This window comes from Trachymyrmex septentrionalis, unplaced genomic scaffold, assembly GCF_001594115.1.
Source record: "Trachymyrmex septentrionalis isolate Tsep2-gDNA-1 unplaced genomic scaffold, Tsep1.0 scaffold7, whole genome shotgun sequence".
Lineage (NCBI taxonomy): Eukaryota > Metazoa > Arthropoda > Insecta > Hymenoptera > Formicidae > Trachymyrmex > Trachymyrmex septentrionalis.
This window is the reverse complement of record NW_017305884.1, coordinates 4,150,443-4,171,836: the sequence shown is the minus strand read 5'-3', so window position 1 is coordinate 4,171,836 and position 21,394 is coordinate 4,150,443. Positions and strand designations below refer to the sequence as shown.

At 29.7% G+C, this 21,394-nt stretch overlaps 1 protein-coding gene across 1 annotated transcript in view; it reads right to left on the bottom strand.

Annotated features, from left to right (window-relative positions):
* LOC108753443 (probable muscarinic acetylcholine receptor gar-2) overlaps window positions 1-21,394 on the bottom strand; it is a 38,151-nt gene that overhangs the window by 12,460 nt on the left and 4,297 nt on the right. Inside the window, exon 2 of the mRNA XM_018495002.1 lies at window positions 6,494-6,670. Within this exon, the coding sequence (XP_018350504.1) occupies window positions 6,494-6,591 (98 nt within the window). The 5' untranslated portion in view covers window positions 6,592-6,670. The remainder of the gene's footprint in view (window positions 1-6,493; window positions 6,671-21,394) is intronic.

Sequence of the window (21,394 nt, the reverse complement as noted above, 5' to 3'; positions counted from 1 at the left end):
AAGAAAGAAGTGGGTTTCTTTCTATCTTGATAAGATCTATTAGAACGTGATAATTTGTAAGCGAGTTAATGTAATACATCATTGGTTGACAACATTAATGTACATTTTCGGAACATGATGAGAGAGAAATTATTTAGGAATATATAAAAAAATCTAGTGATATCAACCCTCTGAATATACGTTCGACAGCCTTAGCGTGATTGATAAGTTCGATACGAAATAGCTAAAATTAGCTTTGTGTACAAAATATTTATCAAAATATTTATCAAGTTATATATCTATATAGCTCAAATTCTATTTAAACTTCATTCCGATAAAAATCGTTCTTTGAATTATACGACTAGAATTTAGCTAAAAACATTATAGCAAATCGTAAGATGAACCTCGATATCCTCTATGGTTTCGTACACAGTTAATGAAATTAAATACGCTCATTCATTTATATGCACATTGTGCTGATGCACTTTACCTTATTAAATTTAAAGTAACGTGCATTATAAAAATCAAAACTGAGTATATCTAATTTTGAGTATGATGTACATATGCCATGAAGATACACGATATGAAATTATAAGTTTTCAATACTAATTAAGCGATAGGCATAGTGGACCTAGCATGCCTAGATTTAATTTTGCGAGAAACTGCAATGCCATATTCAAACGATGAACATGAGGAAATGATGTAGGGAACATTCACTAATCGAGTTAATGAGCACGCTCTAACACACTTTTTGCTTGGAAAACTCATTTCATTTTCTATCAACGATGACATCTGCAACGCCTTCCATGAAGTTATTTTTTTTCATTATAAATCAAGTATCACTAATTAAAATCGTGGCGCGTCTTCTTCTATTTAGTTTGCCTATTTCAGCATCTAACAAAGAAACTGAAATAACAATTGAAAAAACTGTTGATAACTTGTAATGCATCCATCTTATAATCTGTTAGATAAGATTTAAGAGTCTAACAATCTTGTGATGCTTATAAATATTAGGTATTATGTTCATAATATTAAATGTGATTGCTGAAATAATGTTCTCGTTAACGTACAAAATTTTTTAACATTCTGTTCTTTGAAAATTGTAAAATAGAACATCTAAAGTGTTATAAAGATATTCGTGCCATTTATACACTTGCGTCATAGATATAAAAATTCGCAAGTCACCCCGGCAAAATTGTGCATACCATTTATGTACGTGCGCATCTCTCTCTCTCTCTCTCTCTCTCTCTCTCTCTCTCTCTCTCTCTCTCTCTGATTAACGCTTTTTTCTTTATATTAAAGTAATGTCCTTCATCGTTTGCTCAACAAACTCGACTAAATATGTTGGTAAGTATATCCCTATCTCTAAAAATATTGTAAAAGATAGCCTTTGAAGACATAGTTTTTCACACAGGTCTGACATGCTATCGATTTCCCATTACATTCCGTGGATATGTAGTGTATACATATCTAATATCGCACATGATATTATAGTATAGGATGTTTATGAATCGCACCAACAAACTTTCAGTGTGTTCGTGAGTAAAATAGAAGATTTTCTCTTGTAATTTTCTGCTACAAGTCTCTTGTTAGTCGCAAGTAGGAAGTGCTTCTTGCTAGAAAAGTTTTTACATGCTAACTGGACTTTAGATTATAAACCGCCATTTATTAAAGTTTTTGAATAGAAAATATTTATCTAGTGTGTAAAAAAGTTAAGAACAAATAACTTTATTTCCACAATAATACGTTGCGCATTGCACGCAAAGATGGCTACTCTCTGTACATTTTCTAAGGTTTGTATGCACAATCGAGAATATGTAGATAAATTGAATCCCACGATTTTAGATGTTGTCTACCTGCTCGCTAGGAAAAGCAAAAATACGCAATACGAAAGCCGTACGAAAGCTTCATTCCAGCATACGAAGAATGCATTTTTCTCTCGGTTCTCTCCAGCATAGCAATGAAAATTCGAGAATCAATATTCCATGTGTGTCATCACAATGTGCTCCAGTGTCGTTCCCGTTGCTCGATCTATTTTATTTGTTCTCTGCATATGCTGTAATCGTGCGTCGGTTCTGGTACACAAAACTGGGAAACGACGAAGATAATTTCGTTGCACGTTCGCGTAACAACTTGGGCAATTGGAAATGCGCGAGAGAACCATATAAAGCAATTAAACTTTAAAGTATTGAATATAATTTTATAGTGTATACTGTCAAATCACTTGAGAGAGGTAAACCTTTTATTTTTATTATTTATTGCAGAATTTAACTCAAATTTGTTCTTCTATAAGCGATTTATAAACGATACAATTCTTTTCATATAATAAATTGAGGAAATAGAGAGAGAGAGAGAGAGAGAGAGAGAGAGGGAGAGAGAGAATCAATATTTATATAAAGTAACAATGTTATTTTGAGAATTCTAATAATGTTATACATTTTGAATGAAAAATCAAAACAAAATAAAAATAGAATAAACGATCCCCTCTCTCTCAACCAGGATAACTAGAATTCCTTAGGGAACAGAAAGTAATACGACAATTGATCGCCGCATTATAATAGCGCAGTGTTAATCGCATGCATCATCTAGTTAGACTGTACATTACCAGTCGCGCTTTTACAGAGTGTCATTCACACAGTTAAACGAAACAATAGCACCCGCCTCGTGTTGGATGCAACAGTCGATTCATTTAATGGCTCTGTTCCATTTTAACATGCAACGTCGTCGTGCTAAAAGATAGGAATACCGAATGCCATCGACTCGCTATATTTTACCTACTGTATCTCTCAAAGCCGTTTTTTCTTTCTCTTTCCTTTTTGTATTTTGTCAAATCTTTCTGCAATAATATTGGCCAATTCCAATTACTTATAGATATATTATTCAATGTATGTTTATCTTATCATTAATGCTAAAATAAACATTGCAAAGAATCATTATGTTTAAATTATATGGTTTACGTAAAATACTATTTTTAATATAACGTAAAATATTATAATTTTAACAAATTAAATTAGAACAGAACTAACAAGAATCTAGATGACAGTGCTAGACTCTATTTTTAACCAATTTATAGGTTTCTTTCTTACGCTTTTATATATTTCTATTTATTTCAAATATTATTAAATTATAGATTAAATTATTAATTAGAAATTAATGTTCATTTAATACATTTAATATCAAATCAATAGAATGGAAGGTGTAAGACACATAAATTATTTCAGCCTTAAAATAATAGGCATTCAGATAGAGATCAGTTGAATTTTATTATAAAGGGGATTAATAAATGTAAATAGTAACAGAAGAATTGTTCTTCGTTACGTTATATTTCGCATTACAAAGAGTGCAAAATATCAGTCTGTCACTTCGATCAGTTACGATGGAAATCGATATTTCCGGGAAGTGTAACCCAACATGTCACAAACTTCATAATATACCCGTTTTATGTATATAAAAGCAACTTCGATTTCGATCCGCTTACTACGATCAGGTCATTGAATATTGCAAATGTTACATTGACATATGTTAACTTACATTGACAAAACTTACATTGATATATGTATGTTAACGTATGTTACATAATTATAAATACACTATTTAAAAATAGTAAATATTGTCATCTATCTTTTTAAAACAAAATTTTATCAATGCTTTTCTAATTTACTATCAATACTGCGTGAAATTAAAATTTTACATTAATTATACATTAATTAAAATTTTACTCTACAAATAGAAGATCAGAACTTCGTCTATCGCACTTTCCTCCGTCTTAAGTAAAGCATTCCCTTTCAATTGACGTGAAGATTTCGCGTATGCTGTGACATACATTGAATCTGCTCTAGTGAACGACTTTTGCCGTCGCCGACGTTGTTGGCTCACGCAACATTCGAAATTTTCACCTCAATCGCGTGCGCGCCAACAAGCCGTTCGACGTCGCTCGCGTGATTCCACGTCGTTGCACGACATCGACTTTTTCTTTCGTTAAATAACGACGTTCATACAATCGTGCCTGACGTATTCGGCCAAGTAGCCCATCAACTAACTTAGCCGCGTGCTTCACCCCGTCGCATTGCCAGATTACCGTGGCCCTGCTAGGTCAAGGATGCAATTTGGCCCGGATTGGTTTACGCGAGTTTTATCCGTCAGCTCCGCAAATACCTCTGCTATCATATGCACGCGGTAACTATATAGACTATTTCAAACTATTGTATAAACGCGGTGCACACGGTGATGAAAGTTCGATCGTGTAAATCGACTTTGCGTAAAACGTCGATTATGATGTGTACAAATGGCTGTTGTACCAATCGGCGCTTGTCTTGAAATGTCATCACGTCAAACGTACTTATGCATTCACAAGGAAACTAACAATATATAATACCATAAATTAAATGATTTTAATAATTTAAAAAACACAGATTGTAGGGAAAGATGAAAAAGAGATTGAATTGCAGATATTTAATGTACTTTTCGCGATAGTTTTCGAAAGTAGATATGCAAGTCGCACTTATAATTATAAAATAGAATAAATATCTCTTTTTTGTTAATATATCTTAAAGCAGGCTTGTCCATTTTGAGCTCTGGAGCCGAAACGCAAAGCGATCGACGCAAAAAAAAAATTCAATGTAAGATTTCAGGGACTGTAAGGTGTTGATAAGCGTACTCGGATGCATATCAACACTTTACAGTCTCCGAAATCTTACTCACACTGAATTTTTTTGTGTCGATGGCTTTGCGTTTTGGCTCCGGAGCTCAAATTGGACAGGCCTGTCTTAAAGTATTTCTACATCACGATATCAAGAATAGTTTCTAACTTCAATTTAAGTTAAATATATAGACAAAGTTATAAAAACTGATTATTTCAGGAATTTTAATAAATTTTAATTATTATGCAAATTGTATAAAAAAAAAATAATTTTTACGATTTTAAGAATTCGTGATGATCATTTGGCTATTCGACGTGATTAAGATGGGAAAGAACTCGAAGAAAAATCTTGCCTTGAGAAGAGGGTGACTTCTCGAGGGAATTTTTTTACTTCAATTTTGTCCCTGATGAAAGTTCATTTCCTTTAGCCTTGATATTCCCAACGAAGTAGCGAACACAAACGGTGACCGTTGACTGTATAAGAAGCGCCGCGTGATGTTATTACCCCTCGATAATGAGCAGTCCCAGAGGTAATGGCAACTTGGCAAAGTCGCTTGGAATTCAAGAGGGCCATTCCGCCAAATAATGAATCGCTCATCTAAACGCGTTTAGATGTGTTTACAGCAACAAACCTCTCATTCCCGTGCTCTTTCGTGAGGATAGTCTCACAAATCTAATCAGACGGCCGTGCATTTACGTTAAACGGACTACCGTTATCTCACAAGGTTTGATTACGGCGACTGACATGTGATTGCGCTACATGTGAGGAATAAAAGACACGCATCTTCACTAAAACAAATAAATTATAACAAAAATTATTAAGTATGTAATATATCCGTTGCAAAGTTAACGCTATTATAATTGTTATATTTTTGAAGAATTAAATGATTCATGTTATTTACAAGAGAATAATGTATTTGCTAATATACGTAAGTCAATAAGTAATTTTAATACATACGTTATCTTGATTTTTGAGGACAAGATTAAGGTCACTTCGTGATTTATATGTATACTAATGTATAAGATAAGTAAATTTATATTATTCTCTTAATACATATATACAATACAGAGAATGTACAATAAAATCGGTGAACCAATTAATAACGTCAGTTACTGTTATCTTATTAACATTGTCTTTGTGCCATCGATCTGTCTATTTCTCGTAGCACAAAATCCTTTGGGGATGTTAAGGATCGATGGAGCGAATGGTATTACACAGTGCAAGTACACGTCAGCAAAAAGGATTTGAGAGCAATCCGTTGTAGCCACGAAAAAGCATGCAGGAAGTATAAAAATCAGTTTTTGTACTCTATTTTTATAATAATGTTAAATAAAAATTTTGTATAAGAGAAAAACAAAAAATAAATTTAATATTTTAAATAAATATTACAAAAAGCCCTTTTATTTTCTCATTTTTTAAATTTTATGAGCTTTATTACTAATAAGTATAAATATTAAACATATCTTTCTTAGCTTAGCTTTTATTATTATTTCTTCCGCAGATACAGTTTCGACGACGTTACCTTTAGCGCAATTTACAGATTTCCTGAGAGATTAACGCAAACGTGATTGTGCCATAATTAAAATCTGACATTTTATGGAAATTTTTAATTCCAGCAATCTGTTTTATTTTACTATATTAAAATTATATTAATACACGCAGAATAATCTGACGTCTGCGCATCAGTGGTGTGATGGCTGTACGCAAATAGAAATTGTAACCATGCAGCCTGTTGTCTATATGCTAAAATTTGTAAAAACCCAAAGGACTACCTCGCATGTGGAAAGCCATATTCCATTTATAGTTTCACACATGGTTGTTTCCGCGGTTATGTACCAATCTCTCCGTTCTGAATAAAAGATCCGCGCTCTTACCATTGCGTGATGAAATCTGTGCCGATGGTGAAGATTGGTGCGGAAGTGCGATTGACCTCGGTGCCATTCAGGCTGCTTTCGGTGCCGTTCATCTCCATTCCACCAAACCGAGGCGGCAGCAACCTTCAAAGCTACTGCGCCTTCTCCTCCTCAGTACCTAGTCATCTCTCGGACATCCTGAAAGATCATGATAAAATAAAGATACATTAAGTATTCGGATATTGACGAAAACATTTTCTTTTCTGCTTACATATTTTCCAGTTTTGATACTAAAATTTATGGTTAAATCTTGAAATAAATTCTTTTTTTATTTGTTAATGTCTTATACATTTTTTTCTTAAAGTAGATTAAGTAAAGGAGAATTTACGGCTAGGTATACAAAAAGTAAGAAACAAACTTTTTATATTATAGCACGTAAAACCGTTATCATTGCAAGTAATATTATATCGCATGTTTAAGTCTTACTGATGTGGTAAGCACGGCTTAAGATTTATCGAAGTATTACTGTCGATAATAAATATCTTTTTGCAAGTAATTGTGATAATATTGTCAAGGTCAAGCAAATAAAACGCAAAAAAACCTCCCTTTGCGTGTAGCACGACGAACTCTATGTTTTATATTTATAATTATGTCCTAGAAAATGTGGCCATTACAGAATACGTATATGTACAATACCAGTTGTGTATGAATGCTATGAATAGGGAACAATATTTGTCGTTTAATTGCTTGCGTACAATTGAAGAGGAAGAAAGAGAGAGAAAGAAAGAAAATTCTGTGTTGACATAATTTGCTCGCGTATATTTTATTTTTATATAACTACGCTGCAACGGTTCTTGAGAAAATTAATTATTAGTTCTGTATAATAAATCATAACTTGAAGCATATGATTTTCTTCAATTGCGAACGCAACTCATATTATTGTGCACGCGCAGACGTCGTTATGCAGGTTGACCCGATCATCGCTATGTAAAATCTCATTCTAAATTACTGCTTTCTGTGATACATATATGCATATTAAGATTCCACATAAGAAATTTAATTTCTACCAGTCATGCCTTGCACTCGATCAATAGCATTCCGACGTCAATAGTACGCCAATACTATAATATCATGCATCACACTGAAATAACGTTAATGATATTACAATATTGTAATACATTTCTTAAGCAGCGACCATTATTGCAATAATCTTTTTATATTTGTATTCTTTTTTCCTCTTTTAGCGAATTTATGAAGTATTTTTTACACATAAATCTAGGAGTTAAAAACATTTGACCTCGACAAACGAATCGCCACACCGCCGGGGAATTGTTTGTTCTACTTGAAATCTCGTCTGACCAAAACTGCGATTTTCACTACTTCAAATAAATACGTTTTCTTAAGAAAATATCGTCATTAAGCAAAACTATTTTTAATGTTTTTAGTACTTGCATATATGTATAACATAAATAATATTTTTAATATAAATGATAGTAAAACAATAACGCTACGCTGATATAATACAATTTTATACGCGTTTAGAGATAATCAATTTTATTTCTGCGACAAATTAGTTAGGATTTTGACGATAATAATAATAACAAAATATCATGATTTTATTTGTTTTACATCTTTTATTTTAAAGCCCATAAAAATCGTGCTATTATATAATACATATCAATACGTATTGAAACGCGATGTTTATGAGAAAGAATATGATTTATATTACTGCGCTGAAAGCTGCGTTTATAATAAAAAATTTTTTCCAATAGAACGCGATGTTCAATTAACTAAATATTAAATTAAATATAATATACAATAATAATATATACAATACATATGTCATATGCTCTATAAACGTCTATTATTTACATAGTAGACTATTGCATATGATGATCAAATTAATTTTAACTGAAAGATCAAACACACGTAGGCGTATAATATTTAATATGCTTGCACCGTAATATGTTGGTGAAATTAACCGTGCATGGTTTTCGTCAAAGAGCACTGCCATTACAATTATACATTTCATACATGGTAATTCCTTTTTTTACTATCCCGTTATTTAATTAAAGGTGAAATAATATATCACATTGCTGCTATATGGTTCATTATCTCCCGATTTTCTATTCCAACAAAATGTAATACATTTATTTATAAATGCGATCGATAACATATTTTCTATATACTGCAATTCAAAGAAGTATACATTACAGTGCAACTTAATATATATTTATGAGTGCAGTAGTGACACGCGATATTTATCAGATTGACAACGCTTCTTTCAGCACATTATTTTCTTCATTTTCAATGTACTATAACATGACTGCATGACGATACCATTATCTCTCAACGATTCAATGACGATAAACTGAAATGTTTAAAAATACTTACTATCTTTTAATAAAATGCACTTTACTTGCAAAAAAAAAGTTTATATTTTATTTAGGAAAAAATTGTAAAAGGAAATTAGATTCTGCACAACATAAAATAATAAAATGTTTATTTGGCATTTTTATTTATTAATTTACATTACAATGAAATTAAATAATGTTGAAAATAGAGAGAGTATAATTCATAAACGGAATTGATTAGAACGAATCCAATGCAACTGTATAAAAGAAAAGGATTTTTCTTTGTCCCTTAACGAGACCCCAATTAGCATCGACTGTTATTACGTTATTCAAGAATATCAGATTTCTCTTCTGCTTTGGGGAGAAATGAATGCATCATAACTTTTTAACTATCATCACGCAATAGTAACAGTAACACAATTTATTATTTAAACTTAAACTGCAAAGTTATAATTGTTACAATATTACAAAGCAAAAAAAAAAGGAAGATATGTTAAAATAATAACATATCACAATTTGTGTACAAAAGCTTATTCGTAAACATAATATATCCCAAATTTATATATAGATATAACCTTAATGCAATCTATATCTAGATCCCAGATGGTTAAAATAATTAAAGGATTGCGTGCGCAAAGCACATTTTTCAGAAGACGACACTGTCAGCCATTTGTACCTGACATGGAAATCGCACAGATCATACTTCCTCGTTCACTAATTTCAGATCAAGATGTAGAAAGCGTGCTTAATCACACTCTTGAGTAAAATCACTACGGTTCAGTAATCGTAGAGAGCACATGAAAATAGCTTTCGCCATACACTATTTAAATAATTACTCCAAACACTTTATGAATATACTAATATAGTTTAAATTAATATAATCTGTAAATACTGTGTCTAATAAAATAATCTTTATAGATACTATTTTTATTATTACATTAATAAAATGGATATATTAAATGAAAAGTCTAATTTTGATAGATAATTTTACGTATAAAAATAAAGAAAACAAATTTAAATAAAGAAAAAGTAAATACGCAATGAATAAATTTTAATAAATCTGATTTAATACGATGAATATATACATTTATTGAGCGAGTTATCATTAGACTTACAAATTAGATTTCAAACACATTGTATTATCACTAAATATTTTTTTAACGAATTCTAAATTACGTCGCTCTTTAGAATGAAGAAATCGATTGTGATTTTATCATTCTCATTTCTGGATGTCTATCTTGCCTTGAACGCTTGTTCTCTTAGAATGTGTGGGGATAAATTTGGACGAGGACGAGTATAACAAGATGAGGCACTTCAAGCTTTATCAGTCTGCAAATTTATGCAATCCCAGCTTCCCTTTCTTTCATCTTACAACGCGACCGTTTTGTTTCCGCCTACTCCTTGTACCTCATTCCCCGCAATTTACACGGGGAAATATCGCAAAACTTTTACGTCAATCCTGTTTCCCGCGCTTATCGCCCGCGAGACGCGCATTCATTCGCTCGGATGGGAATCAGCAATATACCCACATTTTTTCCAACCATGTAGATTTCGCTGATGGTTTCTCTTCGTCAGATTTGCGGTGAAATAATTTGCACACGCAATAGTCAGCTAGGAAATATGTGGTGCACGAAACAGAAAATAATAAAAATGGTACGAGTGAATCGTGACATGTCCTATTCTGCTGCTTCATGCTTCATAATAAAATGTAAAGAAATTATTGGGTACTTCAATCAGAAGAAAAGCGTGTGATGTTGCAATTAATATTTGTGCAAATGGTCTTTGATAAACTTTAAATACATTTTGTTGACTGTTAAAGGGAACGATTCGCATGATGTAAACAACACCTCGTTCATATTTATCTTCAAAAAGCAATTGACAACTTGGAAGTACAAGAAACAAACTTGTGACTTACTTCTATAACAAAAACCTACACTGCATAGTAAACATGTTTTTATTTATGATAGAATATATTCACACATTAAAGCCATCAAACAATTTCATATGTATTTCAAATCATTAATTTTTATAATAAAATTTTTAACTACTTTTAATATTAATATTAATATAAATAGATAATAAATATTAATAAAAATAAATTTTAAATTTATATTGTTGTATGAAAGACAATAAATTGATGTAGAGTGCTATTACTTGTAATAACTCAAAATAACAGTTTTGGAGCTAAGCCATCTAGGTTAAAATCGAAACTTTTATGAATTAAAACTGTATACTGTAGTATTATATTCCTCTTTTGTCATTTTTCCAATATAATAGTAAAGCATTAATTATTCAAATGTTTGCTGTATTACTTCATTCTTTATTATAGATTTAACTGTGAAATTCCTTATTTTTTATTTTAAAAAAATTTATATATATTTTAACAAATATATTATAAAGAATACACGTTTAAATAAATATAAGTATACATAATTTGATAAAATTATTTTTGATTAAAATAAGAATTCGTAATTATAATTATACAATAATGATACAAGCTTTTAAATTGAAATTCTATAAAGAAGAAATAATTTAATATAACAATATATAGATATGTAATATGCAGTTACATGTTCCAATAAGAACTTTTAATAAATCATTAATTTTTGTAAAATAATAATAGTTAAAAGATTTTTTATTTTTGTTTTTTTTCTTGAGAGGTTAATTTTTCTTCGAGCTGTTAATTTATATACTTTCTGATTTACGCAGAAATTTAGACAGTGCCATCAATCATTTTCATTGATACAGCGCAATTAACACTCATTTATTTGTTTCGTGTATCCGGCCTACACCGTGCAGAAATAAAAAATGTAGCGTGATTCATCATCCGATGTATTCCCGCGAATAATTCATCAGGCGTCGAAAAATATGAAACTACCGCTCATGTGAAATAGTTTACTAATCAATTTTAGTCAGCGGACTCCAGTTAAGCGTGATTGGTTAACGATTCATATCAAATATACATACTCGTATTAAAACATTCTCGTAATGCACATACATCAAAAAGTACCATGTGAACATATAAAACATCACGTAACAGCGTACTATAAAGAGTTTCAGATTCTTCGTATTTCCTTTCATCTTTTCATCCAGCATCGATCTTTTCGTAACAAAAGATTCCACCTACATTCTTTTTCTAAGTTTCTCTTAACAAGCGATCATTCCGAAGTAAAGTCTATTTGAGATTGAATAAAGAATAATTTATTTTTATTTTTTACTTTTGTATTATATAAGTTAAATTTATGTAAATTGTAATTTAATTCTCTTTATACATTCTTATAGCTTATATTGGTAAATTTTTTTTACAGAAGATAAATAAGACTTTTAAATATCGTTAAAGTATTGATCTTTTTATTTTTGTATTTTAATTATATATTGTAGATTGAATATTTGAATAATTTATTTTAACATTACTTGCTGAAAGTACAATACAATATTACTTGAAAGCGCAGCTACTTCGTCACGTTAATAAGCAACCATTTGCTTTAGCAAAAGTTCGCGACAGTAACAAGTTGATGTCATTCCATCATAACGATATTATTTTATTGAGAAAACACGTTTAGCAAAATACATTTTAGCATATTTTAGCACACGATTATTTACAGTAATAACTATTCCTTAAGGCAGCAAAATCTTTATCTGAAAAACAAGTCTTAATATATATATATATATATAAGTAATTCTTTTATGTGTTTGATTACCGTAAAAAAATAATTCAATAATAGAAATAACAGAAATCATAATTTAATAATAATGATCAAATATCTTAATTTCCTAATCTTAATAGCAGAATAATATTTCAAAGGCATTTTATAAAAGCTCAATTCGTTTAACTATTTTACCTCACAATTAACTTGTAAAAGTTCTGAGAAAAATCATAAACGGAATTGCATTTTCAGCATAGAAGAGATTGAATCTTGCAATGCAATCTTCCGTGCAAAACAATTATATCATTCAGTACACAATTTTATCGGTAAAATTCTTATAGATAATGGAAGTCGATAATAAAATATATACAGGTTGCATTAAATCTTTTAAGACATCTGTACATATCTCTTTGAAATTGAATTGATTTTCCTTTAATACGTGAATTGTTTTGCTTCTCTTTGTGGAAGAACCAATAATTTTTGAATCATAAATGATTAAGAAGTGCAGTTTTTATAGAAAATTAGTTTCAGAAATGCAAACACAGTAAAATCTCATTCTTAATTCAACTTCAAGTGGACTTGGCAAAATTTGCAAATATATCTGTAATAACATCGAGAACATAAATAAAAGTCTGTCCTGACATTTTAACTAATTGTAAGATAAAGTCATCTTCAATCAAAAATCAATCAAAGAAAGCATGTTGAACGCTAAATATGAAACAATCCGTACAGTTTTATCTCGAACATTATCCAATGAGATACATGATTAAATGCATTGAATGGATATCGCATGGGAAATCGCCGATCAATGTGCAATAGAATATACACGAGGACACATAGGTGTTCATAATATCATCGCGGCGACTGTTGAAGAAGTTAATTGTCGACTAGTGGGACGGTACTCACTAATCAACAATTTTAGACTCGACTGATATAGATTTCCGACGACGAATCATCTTCGCACGTAGGTCTAAGCTTCTCCAACTTGCAAATAATTTATCTCTATAAGACCGAAGCTTTCTATTTAGATCCAACGAAGGAAGTTGATGCTCCCAGCTTGACTGATTGAATATCTCCTCTCAGGAGATGAAACCTCACGATTGCTTGGTTAAAATTATATCTATTTTTATATATTTTTTTTCCCTTAAAAGAAAAATTCAGAGATATTACGTTTTACTAATTTATTCTAGATATAAAACTTATTAGACAACATTATATTTTGTTAAACGATTCATCTGATCGAAAAGTTAATTTATATACTTCATTATACGATTATTACAATCACAGTAGAGATTTTTGAAGAAATTTTTTTTTTAGTTTTGGAAAACTCTATACATGATTAATATCGAGGAACAAATATTTTTTTTAATTATAATGATCTTATTATATAAAATTGTTATAATCATTTGATTATAATCACTAATTGGTTATTTTAATTACATTATACAGCGAAATATTTAATATTAAAGGTTGAGAGAAAATGATAAAAAATTGTGTAAAATTTGTAGAAATTTCAACACAATCTATTAATCAAATTAAATTAAATACCAAATTGATCAAAATGTTTATATGAGAGAAGCGATAATATAAATCGTACTTCATATAACTGCAGATATAAATCCAGATATAAATCAATCAGATTGATAAGAATATATTATACATATTTACACAATTCAATATCCAATGAAGGATTAATAAAGAGAGAGAAAATCATTTTCTCGGCGAAATGTTTTTCTGAGGGAAACTTGTGAAATGATATCAACGAACGAGGAAATGGTTCCAACTCACTTGAACTCGATAGAATTCGCAGTCCAAACACTCTTCAAGCGGCTCACATAGCTGAGCTGGGTGATCAAGAACAATGTCGACACACATATCCGCGTATTTCGATCAATCAATCGGGCGTCCATTTTAGTAATTGGCGTGTTGAACCAAATTCGTCGTTTATAAATGAAATTTAATTATTAGAGATTAGGTGACTGTTTCCGCAATATCATAATCTTCAGGTTTTCTACGCAATATTCTTCCTTCCAAGAAATATTCTTTTTAAGGTATTTTTTTTCTTACATTCGATTTCTCTGGAAGAGCTTTTGAATTTTCATAGAAACTTTTATTATTTTCTTCAATTCTTTTACATCGAGTTGAATAAATAAATAGATATATATTACGGTCAGGTTCTTTTAACATTATTATTAGATTTGTAAAGTAATTTGCGATGTTTTTCCTTTATTATTTGCTTTGTTATATTTTCATGTAAAAGTACTTTAATATTTATTTAATATGTAAATGCTTTTAATACATGTTTTAAAGAAAAATTTTTTTATATTTTTCTATTTCTATTTATTTCTGCGATGATAATTAAATCCTCTTGATGATAATTAAAGATTTAACTTAATCTAGAACAAATTAAAAATTTAAATTTTATGATAAAAAACATATTTTATATGTAATTCACATCTTTATGTATCTCACAAATGCATATAACTCATACAAATATATACATCGCGAAATTTTCACATCACTGCTTCGCGAACGCAATGATAATAGTTTCGACAAATCATGTAATGATTATGCAACGTGCAGATCGAATAAACGAACAACGCAATGTCATTTACCTTATGATAAAAGCATTGCGTTAATTCATAGTTGTACTTGCAAATCAGTTTCGCTGCCATTCGCAGATTCATGCTACATGTGTTTACACGTTTTAACATTACCGGTATTGGATTTCTCTGGATGTTACATGGGCCAGTGGAAATCAAGCAAACACGATAGTATAGCTAAACTAACAGTACCTCGACCGCCCGCACCGTTAATTCGACATTTCTAGCTCTCGCTCATCGTAGACAATGCGGGGCAAGCACGAATCCGCTAGTTAATCGGTCCAAAATCGTTTTGTGAAGCTGCGTGCGTTTGAACTGGCCAACCACACACTATATTTCTATCATTCAGAATGTCGTACTTCAACGTGGGTGTTCGTAACAGAATTAATTATGTGAACAATTACCGTACGTCTTGGCCACCTCACACAAACGGCCAGTTGAAACGTTTTATAATTTGTTCACAGGTAACCGCGTTTTCATGTAATTTCTGAAACAATTCTACTAATTGGCCAGCTTTTCATTCGCTGTGGAAAAAATAAAAATGATATTACGCATGATTGTAATAATACGCAGGTTGTTCTGCTATTTTTTGTGTGTGTAACATTATATAAATAATTAATTGTCAATTCCATGAAATGATATTTCATGTATTTCTTCAATACATAAGATGTAATTTCATATATTTCTTCAATATATAAGATGTGATTCGTATTTACAATCACATTTCTGCTTAACTGTTTTGAGACATAATATGATTTAATAAATATCTCTTATAATAGTTAATCAATTTCATATTTCTTACGTTATATTTGCAATCATGATTTAAATGAAAAATAGTTTAAATTTTTTTCCCCTTATTCCGATAATCGATTCTTGAGAGAAAAACTCATATGCGAATGTATATTTTAGGTTTTAAAGCTTCTTTTTTCGAGGAATGAGAACAATTATTTACGTGCTGAATTTGATCAATAGATGTCCAACAGATTTTTAAAACTTAGATTAAAAAAATTACTTTTTCGATTAAACAACGATAATATCTGTATTCTTCAAATAATAAATTTAACAGTTTTTGAAAATAAAGTAATTAATTTAACTATTTAAATAGTCATTAAGTAAAAAAAATTAAAAAATTTAAATTATAAAATTAAATAATTTTTATGTAATAGTTAAACAATTTGCTATTAATAGTATATACATATGTATATTACACATTAAACAAAATAAAATCCCTCGACAATTAAGATTCAATAATGTATTTCCATTCTGAAATACTCCCTCAATCATACGCATGGTCTTATGTATTTCTTATGGTAAATAAAATCGCGATACTATCATTCCTGCGTCGAAACTCGAGCAACTAGGTAACGGGAGTCGCTCTGTATCATCTCATTTTTCTTCGAACGTACTTGCACAAGTACTTAAAAATATCGTGATACTTTGCAATTATTACAGTAAATTATCTCGCGGGATTAAAAATCCTTAAAAACTTATTGGAGCGCAACGACTGCTCTCTTGAAGCAAATATTTTACGCAATTTATTCCTTTGAAGAAATGACAAAATTATGCGACGAGCGAGAATTATAAATCATTTACATATGAATCATCATTATTTCATTCGGGCGATAATTGTCTCTTCAGCAATACTTGAACTCGAATATATCCTATACTTTAAACTTTTGTTCCAAATGTAATTATAGCATATTTTAAAAATAATAACGCAGAATAATGTGACGAATTGTGGAATTGAGTCATTTGAGTAATGAAAAGCCATGTTGTATCGATCGTGTTTTAAAAATTAATTAAAAATGCATGAAGTACAATATTTAATATGAGCAATTATTTCAGATTATTTTTAATATTTTGTCAAAGATTAGACTCACTAATATGTATTCTTGATTGTTTTGATATGCGATTATTTTCTACAAACAATTGATTACAATTAGTTGATACGATTAATTAATTTCTGCAATTAATAATTGTAAATATATTGGGTATTTAATGAAGCTACTATTTCGCGCCATTAATTTAATTAATTTATGCTAGATTCGATATGACAGGAAGTGAGAGAATAATAAATTATTTTATTTACACGAACGACATGACATTCTTAATAGAATGTTTAAATTTTAATGTATTTCTAATTACCTAATTATTTATAACATTACTTATCATTTTTATCATTTGTATGGTATTTGTAATTTATTAAAATTTTTCACTGTTTGAAATTTTGTTTGTTATATTAATTTATGAGATTTACAATTGTCAGAGTAGAGTCGTTTCTGTGGTATTCTTCTTCAATATAATAAAGTATCTATCACGTGTAATTATCGAAAATTCAAAATGTCATCGTGTGAACATCGAAAGTGCAAAATGTTATTTTATCATTTTAGTCTGGTAATTAATACGTACAATTATTATTATGTTCGTGAATGCTATGTTATATATATGTGTTATATATACGGATAAATGAAGAGAAAGCTTCAGAGATATTAAGCGATGACAGAACAACTATGAGGTGAGTAACTTATTAATTTTTTTTTGTTCGTACTGCTAATTACTTACAGAATTAATAATTTATAACTATTTTATGTGCAAGCAAGAATTTTTTTTTTATTATTCTGGACATTACTATAATTTATATATATTTCTATTTTCAATATAATTTCAAAGTAATCATATCTTCACTGCTACACACATATATGATAAATATAATACCTTACATATATACATATATATATATATATATAAAGATCTATTATTTTAGAATGAGTTAGATCAGATTATATAGTACATATATATTAGATCTTGAAATTGATATAATTAATGTATTTAATATAAAATGTTTTCTTATTTTTCATAGTTTATATATATATTTATTAATAATTTTACTTTTTATTATTTAAAACAAAGTTTATATATAATAACTTGAAATTCAATAACTACCTCATAGTATATGTCACCACGTTGATAGAAAAGTGATACATTTCACAAAATTAGCAACTTTTTATTACGGCATTTTTTAATTTCTGAATTGAAATGTTTTAATTAAAACAGTAAATATACATAACTTTACGTTCTTTCCATGTTATACTTTTAATTATAAAGTATTTTTTGAAACTATATTATGAGTTTAAAATCCACACACTGCTACTCTAGTATAGCGTAAATTTCATTCCTTATTAAAGTGATATTTTTGCATGTTATATTTCAAAAATAATTTACTAATATTTGGAAAGAAGTGTCACATCACTCTCAATTTGAGGTTTGCAAATAATCTCAATTTAAACATTTTCTTTCTTAAAAAATACAAAATAATCTCCCACTGGAAATAAGACGTATTTCTATAAATATAATTAATCAAAATATAACTTTTTTTCAAGAAAAAGTGACATAACTCCAAATAGGACAATTTTCCTATAACTATTTAAATCAACAACATTGCTTTACAGTATTTAACTTAAAAAATGTCTGTTTTCTTTAAACAATCATTGTGAATTTGATCAAAATACAAGGGAAATACTTTTGTTCTCTATCGGTAAATTGAGAGAGTTACAAATATATTGTTTTTTTTTTAAATACATATTTTTACTACTCTTTAGGAAGTCTTCAATTTTTTTCATTATCTCAAAAATGCTAATTTTTTACTTGTATTACTTTTTTAATAATGCGGCGATAAATCTATTAATGTTGCGAAAAAATTGTATAGTTAAAATTTTATAGTTTAATGAATTCTATAATTGTACAATATTGTAATAAACACTAGATTTTACATCAAGGAATAATCGTTTCCCTTTTTACAATCAACCGAGTACACTCTCGGTTGATCTCTAATCAAAATGTGACTACGAAAAATCTATACGATTAAACGGTTAACAAATCCTTGGCAAACGGAAAGCCTTTCTATCGATAGCAGTACGTTTCACATCGTTATCATTCACGGCACGTTCGAAAACCTGTATGGTGATACTCGCCTAATGAAATTTTTTGAACAAACGGTTTATATTTCGAGAAATAAAACTTTTTTTCAGTATATTTTATTTATATTTTTTTATATCAGACTTATTTAATAATTTTTAAATATGCATTTTAGTTTTGATTGTTAAGCTAATTTAAACCATTGCTATAAAAAGCTAAGATAAATTTGCGATTAGATAACGATAGAAAAACTTTGCATTAATTATTGCAATTAATAAAAAAGAGGAATAAGCGTGACATAAACTTTATGGTTCTTGGGGACTCAATAACCGACACAGTATATACCAAGAATATCGTGGTACACCATAATATTCTATCGCTTTGAAGTCAAAGGATACGTGCTTGTGATACTGATTACATAAATTCTCTCTCCTCAAACTAACCATAAATCAGTATCGACGATGTTTCTAGCAAAACGCGTAGATATATGATGGGCTGCATCTTATAATATGCATGCGCGTAAGCTATTATCAACTATACCAAGAAGAACCAGAGTTCAAAGTCAAAACTATCGATTTACAATTTGCGCGACGATACGAAAACTTATAAGAAGGTAGTAGTTTCGTATTCCTCTAAATCCAAGTCGCACAGAAGCAACTTTTCGACATCACTCATGGCATAATGACATCCACGATCAATGTAATGTGCTACGCAGATCACATAATTTCTGTGCTCACATAACTTTTGTGCATCAAGAAAAGAAGCCAATATCCATCTGCAATATAACTTGTAAATCTTAGGTGTCTAAAAAAATTTAGTCATATCGTGTTTAAAGGAAAAAAAATATTTTGAAATTAGGCAACTATCATCATGCATGTTTTGCGAATGTGCCGCGATAAAAAACATATATAGTTTATTCGTCACTACAGTGCTATTAACGAAAAAACTTATCATTTATCAGATATTTGTTTGATGATGTAAATTTTTTATAATTCTGTATAATAGATCCATAACTTAAATTGATATGCAATACTTAGTGTTTTTCTGCAATTCTATATTAAAATTAGTGATATATAAAAATTTTACTTTATTCTTTTTTGTTTATAATGGAATCTAAAATAATAAACTCCATTCAATTTAATTTTTTAACTAATATAATACTGTTTTTATCAAAATCCAAAGCACAAATTTTTATTATAATATAACTTAAACTTTTCATAGCATTTTAAGCATTAACATTTGCAACTGTATATCCATATTTTAATCCACGCAGAGATTATTTTAAAAATGTCGTTTATTCACTTTTCTGTTTCAATATAGAATGAGATAATAATTTATCTAAAATAGTACATTTTTAAAAAATAGGGACTACTATTTACATTTGCGATTTAAAATACAGTGCTTTTTTCGATTTACATGGATAAGATAAACGTGTGCGGAATGTCTCCTATGTCTCCGGATATTACAAACATTATTTTTATGAGACTACTCATAACATTCTTTCTTTTCAGAACGTCCCGTACTTGTTATTCCTAAGTTTATTCGTGACGTGCTTTTCCCGTATTGGGTTATAAACGCGATTCACGAAGGGTGGCGTGTGCCGGCGCTTCTCGTGCTCGTTATCGTCCAGTTCGCGAAATGTGCCCCGTCGCGCCGCACGCCCGGTATATCGAGGTAATCGTAATTATTTTCTTCGATTTTTCTCACGGCAAATGTGTACGCGCGAAACGAATTCGGTTGCGATGCACCCGATGGAGCCGCAGAAGTTGCTCGTAATTACGTTTCGACGTCGGTCAAATTGGCTCGCTTGCTTCTCGTTGGATGCCTCGTCTTCTCTCGTTCGAACGAGAGCCGCAGAAACCGTGGCCGAGACACGGAAACTTTTACCGGTATACATCGATTTTTGTACCCCCTTACGTTTCACATCCGTTATCCTAGTAATTCAACGAAATTCGATTGAAACGAACATTGAATGTCCGTGGAAATATGTGTAGATAACTGGTTAGATATATATTCAAACCTTAATATTCAGAGTAAGCGATAGTTTGAGTAATAATTTTTAATTCTTTTTTCTCTTTTCTCTTTCCTCTTTCCTCTTTTCTCCATTTACATTGCGACTATTGGTAATCAAATATTCAGACTTATACATATATTATATACGTCATAAAAAGATTCATTTAAATGTGAGGAGTGGGAAGCAGTATTATAATAACATATCAGTTATAAAAAAATATTGATGTTTCTTCATATATTAATACTCAACTAACTCTTTCTAATGCACTCATTTTGCAGGCTAAATGAGTAAGTTTCTGCAAAAAGATTATGCACTCTTTAGATAGTATTATATAATTATCTTGAATGAAAATAAAAATTATATTGTTTAAAGAAATTAAAGATTTCTAT